Source organism: Oncorhynchus clarkii, chromosome 10, assembly GCF_045791955.1.
Source record: "Oncorhynchus clarkii lewisi isolate Uvic-CL-2024 chromosome 10, UVic_Ocla_1.0, whole genome shotgun sequence".
In the NCBI taxonomy this organism is placed as follows: domain Eukaryota; kingdom Metazoa; phylum Chordata; class Actinopteri; order Salmoniformes; family Salmonidae; genus Oncorhynchus; species Oncorhynchus clarkii.
This window is the reverse complement of record NC_092156.1, coordinates 36513965-36533090: the sequence shown is the minus strand read 5'-3', so window position 1 is coordinate 36533090 and position 19126 is coordinate 36513965. Positions and strand designations below refer to the sequence as shown.

At 38.4% G+C, this 19126-nt stretch overlaps 2 protein-coding genes across 2 annotated transcripts in view; both read left to right on the top strand.

Annotated features, from left to right (window-relative positions):
* The window catches only part of LOC139418397 (transcriptional regulator ATRX-like), a 48478-nt gene extending 41027 nt beyond the window's left edge, over positions 1 to 7451 (top strand). The window contains exons 30-35 of the mRNA XM_071167799.1: positions 2709 to 2903; positions 5148 to 5291; positions 5531 to 5647; positions 5783 to 5878; positions 5988 to 6116; positions 6219 to 7451. Coding sequence (XP_071023900.1) covers positions 2709 to 2903; positions 5148 to 5291; positions 5531 to 5647; positions 5783 to 5878; positions 5988 to 6116; positions 6219 to 6335 — 798 coding nt within the window. The 3' untranslated portion in view covers positions 6336 to 7451. The remainder of the gene's footprint in view (positions 1 to 2708; positions 2904 to 5147; positions 5292 to 5530; positions 5648 to 5782; positions 5879 to 5987; positions 6117 to 6218) is intronic.
* Positions 7452 to 15038: 7587 nt separating this feature from the next.
* LOC139419534 (cysteinyl leukotriene receptor 2-like) lies at positions 15039 to 17054 on the top strand. The gene is made up of 2 exons (XM_071169499.1): positions 15039 to 15133; positions 15654 to 17054. Exons 1-2 carry the CDS (start codon positions 15097 to 15099, stop codon positions 16670 to 16672), a joined length of 1056 nt encoding a protein of 351 aa, XP_071025600.1. The 5' UTR covers positions 15039 to 15096; the 3' UTR covers positions 16673 to 17054.
* Positions 17055 to 19126: the final 2072 nt, after the last annotated feature.

Genomic DNA, 19126 nt, shown 5'->3' with positions numbered 1-19126 from the left:
TGCATCCGACATTGACTATTTGCATATACCACAAATCAATTTTTCAGGACACTGGATTAAGTCTGCGTAAATATTTTAGTTTCATTTTGTTAAGACACTCCAGTACGTAAAATGCATTTTTGGCAAATTTTTCAAAACAAAATGTTACTTAGAATAACAAATTGACAACATATCAACAATAATAAAGTCTCGAATATATCCAAGGATAACCACACAATCTGGTGAATGTTGATTCTTCTGACACTGTGGAAAATGAGTTGGCATGTGGGAAGAGTCTGACTTTCGGTAAATGGCAGTTAAAGACAAGTACACTGAATTTAGACGACCAAACATCTATTTAGACCCAATCACCATCTCTTCAAAGTAAGTTACTACATATAGTCCAGTTTGTTCATGAAGATTTTGAAATTTTTGTTCACTTTCTGAAAATACTCTTATTTATGGGCCAAAATACCAACAAATCTAAAAATTGATAGGTACTGTAGATGCAAAAATGTCATTTCAGTCTGTGGTGCCTTGCGTCAAGGAACTGTATTGTGGCCTTTCATGGCTTCCTGTTTCACTGGGTATAAAAATGTGGTAACATGCATGTTAGGTTCTGAACAAACAGAGTAAAAACTAAAACGGACGACTAGATAAAGCTCAAACCAAGTTTATTCACCCACTGGTTCATGCAGCTGCAAAGACGAAGCATGATTACACAAGCACATTTATTTATAACCTCCTCCTTGGCGGGGGTCAACTTCTACACCTCTAGACAGCCAATACATATCTGTTAGGCAGGAACTTAATTGGTTCCTCTCACTTGTGTAGTCATGGACCTGCCTGATGCTAGAACCTTTTGGGGGTTGACGTGTACAGTGCATTCGGAAAGTATTCAGACCCCTCGACTTTTTCCAAATTTTGTTACGTTAGTCTCAAATGTTAATGACATTTCACATAAGTATTCAGACCCTTTACTCAGTACTTTGTTGAAGCACCTTTGGCAGCGATTACATCCTTGAGTCTTATTGGGTATGACGCTACAAGCTTGGCACACCTGTATTTGGGGAGTTTCTCCCACTCAACTGCAATCCTCTCAAGCTCTGTCAGGTTAGATGGGGAGCGTCGCTGCGCAAGCAGGTCTACAGAGAATTTTGATCAGGTTCATGACCCGGCTCTGGCTGGGTCACTAAGGAGATGCGGAGGGAGAGATCACTCACTATTAGGGCAAAACATTTTGAAGGTTAAAACCACTGGTACAGTGGTAACCTTTCCTGGTAGAGGACCCAAGTGTATCCTGTCCCCACGCACAGTGAGGAAGATGGTTCCGGAGGCACAGAAAAGTCCAAGGGCCACAGTTGGAGAGCTGAGAACTTGGTTGCATCTTGGGCTCCAAATCTACAATTACACGCCACCTCCATGTCAATAGGCAATTTGGAAGTGTTGTCATAGAAAAGCCCTTTATTGAGGGCAACCAACAAATGTGAACGCTCAGTTAGCTGAACGGTCTTGTTGTATTGGAACCAGGTGCTATGGTCCGATTAGATAATATTGCAGCTCAAACATACTGTAAAATATTGTGGTGGATCTTTGATCTTATGGGGCTGTTTTATTTCCACTGGTCCTGAGGCACTTGTGGCGCCCGCATGCTTCCCAGACGGAACAGTTAGTGCATATATTATGACATTTTGTGACGTTTTTGTTCGTTTTGGACTTTGGCAAGTGTTCTTTCGGCTGTTCGAGCACACATTGTTTTTCTCTAGGTAGCTGAAGTCTATACACCCCCTCGTCGGCGATAGGTCAACAGTAGGTATTCCTTAATGAAGTGCCTTTTGTCATTTTTTCACTTGAGAAATATTGCACCAAACATCCTAATCAGATACAAAATTGTGCGGCTAAGATCACTTCTGCTTAAACATCAAAATTAATGACAGATTTCTTGAGAGATTAATTCTGATTAATTTGTGGAAGTGTATACTGGCTACGGCATCTCAAGATGGACAAACCGTACTATTGCCTGCTGCTTTTTTCTTGTTTTTCATGCAAAGGTTTTTTAAGGGAATATGTGACCACACACGTTTGGTTCGGCTAGCTGAGGTTGGCTAGTTCAGGTCGGCTAGGCGCCAGCCGAATTGATGCATGCTGACGCCTTTAAGGTCCATGGCATCATGACATGAACTCTACCAAGTATCAGGACATTTTAGCCAAAAACCTGGTTGCCTCTGCCAGGAGGCTGACACTGGGCCGCAAGTGGATCATCCAGCAAGACGATGACCCTAAGCACACACATAAATCCACAAAGTAATGGTTAATTGACCACAAAATCCACATTTTGCATTGGCCATCTCAAACCTGTGGTTCAAGTTGAAGAGGGCAGACCGAAGGTTATCAATAATCTGGAAGGATTCTGTATGGAGGAATGGTCTAAGATCCCTCCCAATGTGTTCTTCAATCTCATAAAACTTTATAGAAAAAGGTTAAGTGCTGTTATCCTCACAATGGGAGGGTGCACAAAGTATTGAAAATAGGGGTGGCAATAATTTTGACACTGTTTTTTTATTACTTGGTAAAGAAATAGTTTTCTCAGCAATTGTATTAGTACAATATTGCTCAGTATTTGTATAATTTATACATATATATATTTTTTGCTCATCTTTATCAAGGGTGACAATTTTGGATGTGACTAATTCTGTAATCACTGATATTAAATTGCTGATTCTTTCCAGGGCACCATGGAGGAGAAGATCTATGACCGGCAGGTGGCCAAGCAATCTCTATCGTTCCGGGTGGTGGACCAGCAGCAGATACAGAGACACTTCACTCTGTTTGAACTGACAGAGCTTTACATGTTTGAGCCAGACCTGCTGGATGATCCCAACTCTGAGAAGAAGAGCAAGCGGATCACACCCCTGCTGCCCAAGGTGACCAAAGCTACAAATTAAACACACAAGACCATTAAATTCTCAATTGACCCTTTGCTAATCCCCACCTACCTTGGTTAATGTTGCAACCTCTGACAACATTTTCCCGGGAAGCTCAATTCCCCATTCAAGAAATCACCTCACAATATTCTCAAACTGTGTTTCTAATACACAATGACATTTAACACAGACTACCCCTTGCTCATCAGGAGACATTGTGTATGTTGTGGTGAAATGTCATGGAAATTGCTTCACAGGAACCTGGTGAAATTATGCTTGTAGTGTAGCTAGCCACTGAATAGCTCTGAATTCACCATCAGCATATGCAGTCAAAGCTACAGTTGAAGTCGGAAGTTTACCTACACCTTAGCCAAATACATTTAAACTCAGTTTTTCACCATTTCTGACATTTAATCGTAGTAAAAATTCCCTTTCTTAGGTCAGTTAGGATCGCCACTTTATTTTAAGAATGTGAAATGTCAGAATAATAGTAGAGAGTGATTTATTTCAGAAGTTTACATACACTCAATTAATATTTGGTAGCATTGCCTTTTAAATTGTTTAACTTGAGGTCAAACGTTTCGGGTAGCCTTCCACAAGCTTCCCACAATAACTTGGGTGAATTTTGGCCCATTCCTCCTGACAGAGCTGGTGTAACTGAGTCAGGTTTGAAGGCCTCCTTGCTCGCATATGCTTTTTCAGTTCTGCCCACAAATTTTCTATAGGATTGAGGTCAGGGCTTTGTGATGGCCACTCCAATACCTTGACTTTGTTGTCCTTAAGCCATTTTGAAACAACTTTGGAAGTATTCTTGGGGTCATTGTCCATTTGGAAGACCAATTGTGACCAAGCTTTAACTTCCTGACTGATGTGTTGAGATGTTGCTTCAATATATCCACATAATTTTCCTCCCTCATGATGCCATCTATTTTGTGAAGTGCACCAGTCCTTCCTGCAGCAAAGCACCCCCACAACATGATGCTTCCACCCTTGTTCTTCACGGTTGGGATGGTGTTCTTCTGCTTGCAAGCCTCCCCCGTTTTCCTCTAAACATAACGATGGTCATTATGGCCAAACAGTTCTATTTTTTTTTTCATCAGACCAGAGGACATTTCTCTAAAAAGTACAATCTTTGTCCCCATGGCTTTTTTTATGGTGGTTTTGGAGCAGTGGCTTCTTCCTTGCTGAACGGCCTTTCAGGTTATGTCGATATAGGACTCGTTTTACTGTGGATATAGATACCTTTGTACCCATTTCCACCAGAATCTTCACAAGGTCCTTTGCTGTTGTTCTGGGATTGATTTGCACTTTTTGCACCAAAGTACGTTCATCTCTAGGAGACAGAAGGCGTCTCCTTCCTGAGCGGTGTGACGGCTGCGTGGCCCCATGGTGTTTATACTTGGGTACTATTGTTTGTACAGATGAACGTGGTACCTTTCTTTTGATTTTCCCATGATGTCAAGCAGAGGTAGGCCTTGAAATACATCCACAGGTACACCTCCAATTGACTCAAATTATGTCAATTAGCTTATCAGAAGCTTCTAAAGCCATGACATTTTCTGGAATGTTCCAAACTTTTAAAGGCACAGTCAACTTAGTGTATGTAAACTTCTGACCCACTGGAATTATGACACAGTGAAATAATCTGCCTGTAGATGTCCTAACCTACTTGCCGAACTATAGTTTGTTAACCAGAAATGTGTGGAGTGGTTGAAAAACAAGTTTTATTGACTCCAACCTAAGTATGTAAACTTCAACTGTATATACACTTTTGGAGCTAACTCTCAAACCGTATCCTGATGTCAATAGCAATGTTATGAATACCACTCATAACTTGCTAACAAGGTGTATTAAGTGGCTAGCTAGCGTTAGAAATGTTTGGTAGTCAATGCGACTGAGAGCTAGCTAACCTGCTGAGCTATCAAACAATGTAACACAAGTATAATTTAGGATTTGAAAAATACTCAGGCTCTGCATTTCAGAAATCACAGTAGCAAGTACTCCTGGTAAATTGTTCAATTATTTAGCCATAAAAAGTAAATAAATAACTGTTTTTGCCATAGCCCTTATTGGCTTTCATACGATTTAAATGTAAGCTTGTCTGAGGTGTTGGACATGACGACAGTTTCTGTCCATTGGAGCGCTGTGATTGGTTGACCAAAATTCTAGGGCTTGGCGAAGGGTGAATTAGTATTTTTACTTCAACAGTTTAGTAGGGATTGACATTGTGTGTCTGTTTCCCAGGACATCGTCCTGGCAGAGCTGCTGCAGATCTGTAAGGAGCAGATTGTCCGATACCATGAACACGAGTCCCTGCTGGACCACAAAGAGGAGGAGGAGCTCAGTGAGGCCGACCGCAAAGCTGCCTGGGCTGAGTACGAGGCAGAGGTAAAGAGGAACTCCTACACAAATTCTCTGACAAAACAGCTAAATATGTTTTCATAGACCGTGGTGAGCAGCCTCTAGTAATCTCACTCTCTCCTGCTCTCGCCTATGAACACTGAGAAATTATGGTTTTGAATCAATTCAACATCCTTACTTGAATTCTCGTCTATATAGAAGTAAAGTAGTAATGATATATGCATGGTGTGTAAAAACAGGTGTATGTTTATCTCTCCTCTACGAAGGGTGCATTCTTCTTGAATAAGGCAGCACTCAGCAGCACCAACGTTCCCAGCCCCTCCACCTCTCGTATGGCCAACAGTCTGTCATCCCTGTACAAGAAGACTAATGAGCAGCTGAAGGTATTAGCCTTGTCTCCCCACCAGACCTGTGTGGAAATGAGTTGCTTTTCTCTAAAGTTTATGTTTGAGATTGTCTCTCAATAGATAGATGCCTCTCACATCAACATTTGAATGCGTCTCTCTCCTGAATGACAGAACATGATTAATGCCAGCCGTGACAAGGTCAGCGAGGCCATCAAGTCCCTGCATTCCTTAAAAAACCTCTCCATGGATGACTATGTGTTGCGCTTGGTTAGTCCCTCGTATTATATTACGTTAATATGATAATTATGTCTCCCTGAAGTAATGTGTGGGAGAAAATGTAATGTGCATTACGATGACATGTGACTTGTTTTTACAGTGGCACGATAACCCAAGTCTAGATGAGAAGCAGGTGAAAGTCCTGGCCCAGACCTGGAAAACCAGCAATGACAAGGAGCGGGAGCGAAGGCGAGCCTTATATCATGACCTTCTCTCAAAACAACAATCAGTAAGCTTCAATTGTCAACAACATTGTTCTAATTTTCTTTCCGCTTTTGATATTCCTTTGTAACTACTTAACCCTGCATCTTTCCCTTACTCTCCTCGACAGCTTACAATGTGCATCCAGACCATTTTGACCAGTAGAAAAACTGAAGTGACAGAGACTGCCACGGTCACCAATCAGACACCAGCCTTGACAGACTCCGTTAAGAAACCCATGCTGTGAGGCAGGAGAGACGTCTCTAGCCTCAGTCCCGTTCCACTAGAGGACACTCTAGTCTAACCGCAGTAACTATAGAGGGTACTTAATCCCCCCAAAGGGGTGATAGATGAAACATTTCCATTAAGGATTTCCTTTATTTTACATTGAAAATGAATGTATGTGGCGGCAGGTAGCCTAGTGGTTAAAGCATTGGGCCAATAACTGAAAGGTTGCTGGTTCGAATCCCCGTCATTAATGGCTGATCCCTAGCTGTGAAGCCACTTTCCGAGGGTGTCTTATGAGGAGTAGGATATGCAAAAAATTCACTATGTACATGTGTGAAATAGGACAAATGTAAGTACCCACCCTATTATTATTAAACTCTTACCCTACGAAGTCCAGAGCCTGCTGGTTTTCTGTTCTACCTAATAATTAATTGAATGCACCTGGTGCGCCAGGTTCTAAATCAGTCCCTGATTAGAGGAAACAATAAAACAAGCAGTGGAACTGGCTTTGAGGTCCAGAGTTGAGTTTGAGGATTCTACTGCAAAGATATTATGTTAAAGGGCAGTGCAGTGAAACATTTGATTTTCCAGTTTTTATGTGTTTCCACACTGGGGTTGGAATAACACTCTAAAATTGTGAAAATTATGATAATGCCCTTTAAGTTTAAGAGCTTTTTTAAAGAAAATGCCTGGAATTTCAGTCTATTCACGTGGGATTGAGTTTTTGGTCCATATCATGACATCACAATCTGATCTGATTATTCTGCCAATAACCAATCATCTTTGCATATGTATCCTCCTACTTTAGAAGGGTAAGCGGGGTAGGCTCCAGAGTGTAGACGATCCTATCTGTCAATAAGGGCTGTGTATGTAAATATATTTTATATTTGTATCAACACACCCACATGATCAGACTGAACATTTCAATGGCAAAATGAGGCTCAGGGAAATAAATTATACAAAATATATTTTGGAGTTATTTTCATGATGAACACAGTGATGATTTATTCAATTTAAAGACTGCATGGGGGCTTTAAATAAATATTCTACCTTGGAAAAGGTTTTCCTATGTGATTAATGGTGTAATTGTCTTTCTCTGATCCTATAATAAAAATCTGTTCATTCGTTTTGTCAAGTGTTGTGTGGTTTTTGTTATGGTGAATTTTTTGCCTTGGTTATTACTTTATTTTATGGTTACAGTCAGAAATTAAGGTTTAATCAAACGGAAGAAAAACACAAATACATGTGCCACAATGGAGCAATTTGGCAGTTTACAATAACTAAAACTGAATTGCAGTGCATCTTACATAAGAACATTAAAAGAGAAACTCAATAAAAAGTACCTTATCTAGTGTCTGTTTAAAACCCTAAATAAGGATGGTTTTGTTTTTTAGCATTCAGTACATCTGATCTCCAGTAGTTGCTCGTCCTGCATTTTCCTTACTCCTGGTTGCTTAGCCCTTGTAGGTGGCAGCCAGCTGGAGAATTTGTTTGAACCCTGCAGCTTGAGAGAACATTTCAGACAAAGCTCCTTATCTGTATGGTTTGGCAGGCCACCGAGTATGTTGAATAGTCAGAACCTAGGATGAACTTGAGGGTCCTCTGGACTCAAAGGTCTGGCAGCACAAACACACTTACATGCACCAACTTAATAATGGACTGATGAATTGTTTTTCTTCTCGCTTTGCTCTTTCTATATGTTTATCTCTAAGCTACCCAGGAAAGGGCTAAAAATAGCCCATATTAATATGTTGCCTTAGAAATAAGGTTCATAAAATCAATAACTTGCTAACATCAGATTACATTCATATATTAGCCATTTCTGAGACTCACTTATATAATTCCTTTGATACAGCAGTAGCAATACGAAGATACATAACATCTTTTTTGGCCAGGAAGGCCTGATTCACGCAGTCTCCTTTGAACAGTTGATGTTGATGTGTCTGTTACTTAAACTCTGTAAAGCATTTGGGCTTCTGAGGTGCAGTTACCTCTAATGAACTTATCCTCTGCAGCAGAGGTAACTGGGTCTTCCTTTCCTTTGACGGTCCTCATGAGAGCCAGGTTCATCATAGCGCTTGCTGGTTTTTAAGACTGCACTTGAAGAAACTTTCAAAGTTTTTCTGGATTGACGACTGACCTTCATGTCTTAAAGTAATGATGGACTGTCATTTCGCTTTGCTTATTTGAGCTGTTTTTGCCATAATATGGACTTGGTCTTTTAGCAAATAAGGCTATCTTCTGTATACCACCCCTACCTTGTCACAACACAAATGCATTAAGAAGGAAAGAAAATCCACAAATTAACAAGGCACACATGTTAATTGAAATGCATTTCAGGTGACAACCTCATGAAGCTGGTTGAGAAAATGCCAAGAGTGTGCAAAGCTGTCATCAAGCAAAGGGTGACTAATTTTAAGAATTTAAAATCTAAAATATATTTAGATTTGTTTAACACTCTTTTGGTTACTACATGATTCCATGTGTTATTTAATAGTTTTGAAGTCTTCACTATTATTCTACAATGTAGAAAATAGTATAAATAAAGGTAAACCCTTGAATGAATAGGTGCGTCCAAACTTTTGACTGGTACTGTAGACGAGTCAGACGAGTCCCAAGACCCTTGTGGGGGTTGTGGCAAAAACGGAGAACACCATCGTGTTCATGAGTCTCATCTTTCCATAGAGAGGTCATAATAGTTTTGTAGGCCAAACCGCTTAGACGATACAGACGGGATGTTTTATGGTATGATAAACACCACTCTAGCTCTGTCTCCTTTCACCGCAGATGCAAAAGTGCGACATCAGCGGATGTGGTGGTTTGAGACGCGTCCAATGCAAAAACATCTCTAGCTTAAACTGACAGATATTTATGGGGCTATTTTATTATGCTAATTCTATTTTTACGGGGGGGGACATCGACTCTGGAAATTCCAAATTGTTTGCATAGTCAACTTACACACAGCACTGACACACACACTTAACCCACCAGACATGCCCCCAGGGGTATTTTCAGAGTCCCCAGGTCCAGAACAAATTCCAAGAAACGTACAGTATTTTACAGAGCCATGAGTGCATGGAACACCTTTCCATCTCATACAGCGCGAGTGAACAGCAAACCTGGTTTCAAAAAACAAATAAAGTAACACCTCACGGCACCACGCCTCTCCCCCATGAGACCTACTTGTTGCATGTACTGACATGTATGTGTAACTGATAGATGCACACAAACTACATGTTTTTAAATGTATGTAAAGTATTTTGTCTGTAGTGTATTTTTTATTATATTTCGGACCCCAGTCAGAATAGCTGTTGCCATTGGCGTCATCTAATGGGGATCCAAATAAATCAAATCACTGGGTAAAAACTGGTTGAATCAACCCACTGTGCATACACTGGTTAAATCAATGTTTCCACATCCTTTCAGCAAAATTACGTTGAAGCAATGTGGAATAGACATGGAATTGACGTATGCGCCCAGTAGGAACGTCATTTGAACCCAAACAATCAATGTGATGACGTTAAATCAACCTGGGAAACGAATTGGATTTGCAAAAAGTCATCAACTTAAATGAACTGGTGATTTTGTTGTTGTTGAATTCACGTTGTTACCCTACCACTGGTTGGCTATTGAATGAGCGACGGATAAATGGTAGCCTAATGTTTGTTGCGTAGCAGGAATAAATCAGTCATTTCAGAAGACTGGCGCACTTAAGTTTTAGAGTATTTTTTTGTCCCTCACGCACCTTGGATAAATGAGGCCCCAGGACATTTTAGCCAAAAACCTGGTTGCCTCTGCCAGGAGGATGAAACTTGTTTTTATTTGTATTACTTGTTAAACTAAATCTCTTTCTCTGAGCAATTGTATAAGTACTTTTATTTGTTGTTACATACAATATACAGTTGAAGTCAGAAGTTCACATACACTTAGGTTGGAGTCAATAAAACTTGTTTTTCAACCACTCCACAAATGTCTTGTTAACAAACTATAGTTTTGGCAAGTCGGTTAGGACATCTACTTTGTGCATGACACAAGTAATGTTTCCAACAAATGTTTACAGACAGATTATTTCACTTATAATTCACTGTATCACAATTCCAGTAGGTCAGAAGTTTACTTACACTAAGTTGACTGTGCCTTTAAACAGCTTGGAACATTCCAGAAAATGATGTCATGGCTTTAGAAGCTTCTGATAGGCTAATTGACATAATTTGAGTCAATTTGGAGGTGTAGCTGTGGATGTATTTCAAGACATACCTTCAAACTCAATGCCTCTTTGCTTGACATCATGGGAGAATCTAAAGAAATCAGCCAAGACCTCAGAAAAAAAAACTGTAGACCTCCACAAGTCTGGTTCATCCTTGGGAGCAATTTCTAAACGCCTGAAGGTGCCACGTTAATCTGTACAAACAATAGTAGGCAAGTATAAACACTATGGGACCACGCAGCTGTCACACTGCTCAGGAAGGAGATGCGTTCTGTCTCCTAGAGATTAACATATTTTGGTGTAAATCAATCCCAGAACAACAGCAAAGGACCTTGTGAAGATGCTGGAGGAAAGGGGTACAAAATAATCTATATCCACAGTAAAATGTGTCCTATATCGACATAACCTGAAAGGCCGCTCAGCAAGGAAGAAGCCACTGCTCCAAAACCACCATAAAAAAAGCCAGACTATGGTTTGCTACTGCACATGGGGACAAAGCACATACTTCCAAGGTTGTTGCAAAATGGCTTAAGGACAACAAAGTCTCGGTATTGGAGTGGCTATCACAAAGCCCTGACCTCAATCCTATAGAAAACTTGTGAGCAGAACTGAAAAAGCATGTGCGAGCAAGGAGGCCTACAAACCTGACTCAGTTACACCAGCTCTGTCAACAGGAATGGGCCAAAATTCACCCAATTTATTGTGGGAAGCTTGTGGAAGGCTACACGAAAAGTTTGACCCAAGTTAAACAATTCAAAGGCAATGCTACCAAATACTAATTGAGTGTATGTAAACTTCTGACCCACTGGGAATGTGATGAAAGAAATTAAAGCGTAAATAAATAATTCTCTCTGCTATTATTCTGACATTTCACATTCTTAAAATAAAGTGGTGATACTAACTGACCTAAAACAGGGAATTTTTACTGGAATTGTGAAAAACTGAGTTTAAATGTATTTGGCTAAGGTGTATGTAAACTTCCAACTTCAACTGTATCTCAATATTTGTATTATTTATTTTATACAGTCTATTTTGTTTTATTTTTTGCACCTTACATGGATTAAATTATGTATATTATTTTTGCATCTCGGCCTCTTTGGGCTATTCCTTTTCATTATCCCTTTTTATTATTCCTTTTCATTATCCCTTTTTATTATCCTTTTTATTATTCCTTCTCATTATCCCTTTTTATTATCCCTTTTTATTATTCCTTTTCATTATTCCTTTTCATTATCCCTTTTTATTATTCGTTTTCATTATCCCTTTTTATTATCCCTTTTTATTATTCCTTTTCATTATTCCTTTTCATTATTCCTTTTTATTATCCCTTTTTATTATCCCTTTTCATTATTCCTTTTCATTATTCCTTTTCATTATTCCTTTTCATTATTCCTTTTTATTATCCTTTTAATTATCCCTTTTTATTATTCCTTTTCATTATTCCTTTTCATTATTCCTTTTTATTATCCCTTTTTATTATTCCTTTTCATTATCCCTTTTTATTATCCTTTTTATTATTCCTTTTCATTATCCCTTTTTATTATCCCTTTTTATTATTCCTTTTCATTATCCCTTTTTATTATCCCTTTTTATTATTCCTTTTCATTATTCCTTTTCATTATTCCTTTTCATTATCCCTTTTTATTATCCCTTTTTATTATTCCTTTTCATTATCCCTTTTTATTATCCCTTTTTATTATCCCTTTTTATTATTCCTTTTCATTATCCCTTTTTATTATCCCTTTTTATTATTCCTTTTCATTATCCCTTTTTATTATCCCTTTTTATTATCCCTTTTTATTATTCCTTTTCATTATTCCTTTTCATTATTCCTTTTTATTATCCCTTTTTATTATCCCTTTTCATTATTCCTTTTCATTATTCCTTTTCATTATTCCTTTTTATTATCCCTTTTTATTATTCCTTTTCATTATCCCTTTTTATTATCCTTTTTATTATCCCTTTTTATTATTCCTTTTCATTATTCCTTTTCATTATTCCTTTTTATTATTCCTTTTTATTATCCCTTTTTATTATTCCTTTTCATTATTCCTTTTCATTATTCCTTTTTATTATCCCTTTTTATTATCCCTTTTCATTATTCCTTTTCATTATTCCTTTTCATTATTCCTTTTTATTATCCCTTTTTATTATTCCTTTTCATTATCCCTTTTTATTATCCTTTTTATTATTCCTTTTCATTATCCCTTTTTATTATCCCTTTTTATTGTTCCTTTTCATTATCCCTTTTTATTATCCCTTTTTATTATTCCTTTTCATTATTCCTTTTCATTATTCCTTTTCATTATTCCTTTTCATTATCCCTTTTTATTATTCCTTTTCATTATTCCTTTTCATTATTCCTTTTCATTATCCCTTTTTATTATCCCTTTTTATTATTCCTTTTCATTATCCCTTTTTATTATCCTTTTTATTATCCCTTTTTATTATTCCTTTTCATTATTCCTTTTCATTATTCCTTTTTATTATTCCTTTTTATTATCCCTTTTTATTATTCCTTTTCATTATTCCTTTTCATTATTCCTTTTTATTATCCCTTTTTATTATCCCTTTTCATTATTCCTTTTCATTATTCCTTTTTATTATCCCTTTTTATTATCCCTTTTTATTATCCCTTTTTATTATTCCTTTTCATTATTCCTTTTCATTATTCCTTTTCATTATCCCTTTTTATTATCCCTTTTTATTATCCCTTTTCATTATTCCTTTTCATTATTCCTTTTCATTATCCCTTTTTATTATTCCTTTTCATTATCCCTTTTTATTATCCCTTTTCATTATTCCTTTTCATTATTCCTTTTCATTATTCCTTTTCATTATTCCTTTTCATTATCCCTTTTTATTATTCCTTTTCATTATTCCTTTTCATTATTCCTTTTCATTATCCCTTTTTATTATCCCTTTTTATTATCCCTTTTCATTATTCCTTTTCATTATTCCTTTTCATTATTCCTTTTCATTATCCCTTTTTATTATCCCTTTTTATTATCCCTTTTCATTATTCCTTTTCATTATTCCTTTTTATTATCCCTTTTTATTATTCCTTTTCATTATCCCTTTTTATTATTCCTTTTCATTATCCCTTTTTATTATCCCTTTTCATTATTCCTTTTCATTATTCCTTTTTATTATCCCTTTTTATTATCCCTTTTTATTATCCCTTTTTATTATTCCTTTTCATTATTCCTTTTCATTATTCCTTTTTATTATTCCTTTTCATTATCCCTTTTTATTATTCCTTTTCCTGGTTTGACTGCAAGTACTTTTTGAACTCTATTTTTCTCCTACACACCGCCCACCTTTTCTTTTTAGCCTGAGCGCAAAACCATCAGACTGGCTTTCTACCAGTGGTGTAAAGTACTTAAGTAAAAATACTAGTACTACTTAAGTAGTTTTTAGGGTACAGTATCTGTACTCTACTTTACTATTTATATTTTTGGCAACTTTTACTTTTACTTCACTACATTCTTAAAGACTATAATGTACTTTTTACTCCATACATTTTCCCTGACACCCAAAAGTATTTGTTACATTTTAAATGCTTAGCAGGACAGGAAAAGGTCTAATTTACACACTTATCAAGAGAGCATCCCTGGTCATCCCTACCGACTCTGATATGGCGGACTCACTAAACACATGCTTGGTTTGTAAATGACGTCTGAGTGTTGGAGCGTGCTCCTGGCTATCTGTACATTTTAAAAAACGAGAAAATGTGGCTGTCTGCTTTGCTTAATATAAGGAATTTTTTATTATATATAATCTTACTTTTGATACTTAAGTATATTTTAGCATTTACATTTACTTTTGATACTTAAGTATATTTAAAACCACATATTTTTAGACTTTTAGTCAAGTAGTATTTTACTGGGTGAATTTCACTTTTACTCAAGTTCTTTTCTATTAAGGTATCTTTACTTTATGTACTGTATGACAATTGGGTTCTTATTCCACCACTGCTTCATAGTCCTTTTTTCTCATCTTTATCAAGGGATCCATTAATTGTGGACCTCATTGCAGCTCAGTATTTGTATTATTTATTTTATACAGTCCTTTTTTGGTCATCTTTATCAAGGGGTCCACTGGACCCACTGTATTTAAAGGGTAAGTGAGAAAAAGGGTAAACAATAAATGCGCACGAATTGGCGGGAGTCAGTTCGTAGTGGAGAGAGACCTTCCTCCAGCATGTCTTCCCCACACAATGACAACTGTATATTCATTCCATTTATAAACAGTCTCAACCATATATCAAATGTTATCTTAAGTTTTCCAAAGCCACAGCCTTGCCATAAAAACATAATTGAACAAAAAGTTGCATAGCAGTTGAATTGCCTCAGTGAACTGTTTACTATAGGAAATTAGGTACATTTGGACTTGGAGAGCAGCAGTGGTAGAATTGTGAGACAGCAGAGGAAGTCACGCCCTGCGTGAACACTGAAGGCATTGTAGAGGTAAAGTGATTGCACTCATTTCTCTTTGGCTTCCTCTAAACAGACACACATCTCTCAGTGGACACGGCCATCAGAAGACTGATTCAACAGGGTTCACTGGACTGATGACAAGGATGCAACAGTATTGGACCACGGAGAGAGGTACTGTCAACTTTCTCATGTTTATTTTTGTTCTACTAGAAATTGAACATGGTAGCCACGGGACCAAAACAGCGGAGAAGTTGAGCCTCACACTTAGTTGTTGTGGAAATTGACCTACTATGCTGTTTACTTTCTGCGTCAACATTATATCGATGTGGACTTGTAATAAAATGTGAAAAATCCTTCCTGTAAATTGGCTCTGGCTATTTTTGTTAGATTTTTACATGGATTGAAAATGTCCCATTGGTAAACCTATTTTTCTATCACTCATACTGTTGGTCAGTTTTGTAAAGTAACCAGAACATATGATAGTAAAGTGATTATTTATGCCCTCTATTTATGCCTCTCTAGTGGTTGTAAAAATGTATACAGGCAGCATCGGAAGAGGAGAGGACCGTAATTAAATGCCTCAACATAATGTAGTTTTAGTTTCACTTTTCAGTCTCTCTATGCTGTCTTTTCACCTTCCAGCACACGCAGAACATTTTCCATACCTTTGTCTCCCTCCCTTTATTCAAAGGTCTAACTGGAGGCACAGACAACATGAGTCTGGAGTCAGGGATGAGTAATCTGACATGTGATTGTCCCATCGACAGCTTCAAGCACAGTGTGTTTCCTGCTACGTACTTGCTCATCTTCTTCCTGGGCCTAATAGCCAACAGTGCCTCCCTCTGGGTCTTTCTGAGCATGTACAGGAGGAGGAGGAGCATCACCATGGTCAACCTGTACATGGTGAACCTGCTGATGTCTGACCTCATGCTGGTTTGCTCTCTGCCCCTGAGATCAGCATACTACCTGCTGGACTCCCATTGGCCGTTTGGGGATCTCACCTGCCGCCTGGTCTCCTACGTATTCTATATCAACATGTATGGCTCTGTCTACTTCCTGCTGGCCCTGAGTGTCCTCCGTTACCTAGCTGTATCACACCCCTACACCTTCATGAGTCTGGAGGGTGGATCCTGTGGTTGGGGAGGGTGTCTACTCATCTGGATATTTGTTGCCCTGGCCTCTACACCCCTACTGAGTATTGGGACTATCCAGGAGGGGGAAGAGCAGACCCGCTGTCTGGAGCTGGGCAGCAGCTTGGGCACCATCATTCTTCTGAACCGTGCTGCCCTGGTGGTGGGCTTTGCCCTGCCCTTCACTGTCATCTCTGTCTGCTACATATGTGTGCTGCTCAGCCTGAGGCAGTGTAGGGCTGGGGTGGAGGGGATGAGGAAGCCCTCTACAAGAAAGTCTTGTGCCCTTGTCATCCTCGGTCTCTGCATCTTCCTCATCTGCTTCCTGCCCTATCATGTGGTGCGAACCCTCTTCCTGGCAGCAGAGCAGAATGCTCAACTAAATGGCTGTGAGGATTCTTGCAGCTACCTCCAGGGGATTCGGAAGGCTGCCGTGGTAACGCTCTGTCTTGCAGCGGGTAACAGCTGCCTGGACCCGTTCCTTTTCTTCTTTGTGGGAGAAAACTTCAGAGATTTCTGCACAAAAAAATTTGGGAGGCAGAGGAGAGTTATTGACAACACAGAGAGACCAAGGATTTAAGAGCTGCAGCCCATAGAATTAACAGTCAATTTATAATAAACTTGGCACTTTAAGCTTATCAAAAATGTTGCATTCACTTTCACATTCAAATAAAATGTACACCTCGTCTATAGATGGATGATTTGTAGTTATAAAATTCCTGTAGAGCCAAATTGTTTGTGGATTTATAATTATGGGACCATTGAAAATAGGTTTATGATGAGACTAGTCCTGGGTCTTCTTCAAAAATGGTGGCTTTTTGACCAGCCAACTTTTTTAAATGATTGAACTTATTTTTTTAGTTAAAACCCCTTAACATTATAAATCAACATATATTACAGCTTAATGTAATTCGATATTTTTACCACATTAAATAAATAAATGCCTGCCTGCCTGCTGAAAATCTTTGCCAGTGCGTGTGTAGGCAACCTGCCCCTGAAGCATGGTCTAGTACAGTGGTTCCCAGCCTTTTTCATTTACTGTACCACCAACGGAATTTTGCTCTGCCTGGAGTACCCCCTGTGGATAGGCCAAGTACACCCATCCTAGTACCCCTGGTTGGGAACCACTGGTCAAGTAGTGTGATTCAGAAATTAGGGAGGTTTTTTATTAAAGAAGAATGTATTAACCTTTTCAATGCTAGTTAAGGAAACTATAGTTATCACGTTTCACATTGGATTTATTAACTACAAAAAGGTAAGACGTGTTTTTATTTTAATTCTGGTGCTGCTCTGCACACACATGCTTGTTAGCTAGCTGGTCCAACATTAAGCTAACTCTAGGAAGTTCAAAGACATTCAGTTATTTCATAGAAGCCGCTCCTCTGTAGGTATAGTTCTGTGAGCCTAATAATATAATGCATGTCATAACGACAAGATGCCCAAAGCTTCAAGCCAAGCCTCCTCTACCCTCTCTCTGTCTCTCGCAACCCGCAAAATGTCACTCGCATCTCGCACCCTACACTCGTCTGTCTAATTCATGCTAATAGCTTGCCCGCTCCACAGCAAGCTGCTCTATCTGCACTGATTGGTGAAGTAATTTAATGTTGAGCTAAATGTCTTTTTTTTTTATTATTATTGATTTCAGAGATTTAAAAAGGAAGAGTTAGCAACGATATAAACCGTTACTTTTTTGGGGTTCAAACCGGTTCAGAACTTTATTTTGCTGGTCGGAACAGTGGAACAGAATAAAAAATATATATTTTCACAACGAAATGATTGGAAAATAACATAGGGTTACAACCCATGAACGCCAGTGACACATCTTAAGGCCTCACATGAAATTATCAAATTAATCATCAAATTGCTAACATTTGAAGAGAAAGTGCAGACTCTCCACGTGGTTTTCAAAACAGCCCCACCAACCTGGACTAACATAGTAAATGTAAATCCCAGGAAGAAAGCCGTTACAGTATGACTATTAGGCGTAGGCAACAGATCTTGATGAAATGTCATTTAAAGCGATTGAGCGCCCTTCGTGGTGCTGAAAGGACAGCTCCAGGATCGTGCAATGATGTTAGAGAAGTTCAATGGAACTGTAGGCTGTCCCAGTAGTCATAGGCTTGCATCTGTTTGCATTTGTTTCATTGGATAATTATATGGAGAGTTTAACAAATTTATGTCTTTAATACTGAACAAAAATATAAACGCAATAATTAAAGTGTTGGTCCCATGTTTCATGAGCTGAAATAAAAGATCCCAGAAATGTTCCATAAGCACAAAAAGCGAATTACTCCTAAAATGTGTTTTACATCCCTGTTAGTGAGCACATATCCTTTGCCAAGATAATCCATCCACCTGACAGGTGTGGCATATCAGTAAGCTAATTAAACAGCATGTTCATTACACAGGTGCACCTATGGCACTGTGCTGGGGACAATAAAAAGACACTCCAAAATGTGTAGTTATGCCATCTCTCTTTTGAAGAACATATCAAGACTGTATCAAGGACAGCTTTTTTCCATCTACGTAACATTGCAAAACATTTATCCATGCTTTTGTCACTTCTAGGTTAGACTACTGCAATACTCTACTTTCCGGCTACCCGGATAAAGCACTAAATAAACTTCAAGCAGTGCTAAATACGGCTGCTAGAATCCTGACTAGAACCAAAAAATGTGATCATATTACTCCAGTGCTGGCCTCCCTACACTGGCTTCCTGTCAAGGCAAGGGCTGATTTCAAGGTTTTACTGCTAACCTACAAAGCATTACATGGGCTTGCTCCTACCTATCTCTCTGATTTGGTCCTTCCGTACATACCTACACATAAGCTATGGTCACAAGATGCAGGCCTCCTAATTGTCCCTAGAATTTCTAAGCAAACAGCTGGAGGTAGGGCTTTCTCCTATAGAGCTCAATTTTTATGGAATGGTCTGCCTACCCATGTGAGAGACGCAAACTCGGTCTCAACCTTTAAGTCTTTACTGAAGACTCATCTCTTCAGTGGGTCATATGATTGAGTGTAGTCTGGCCCA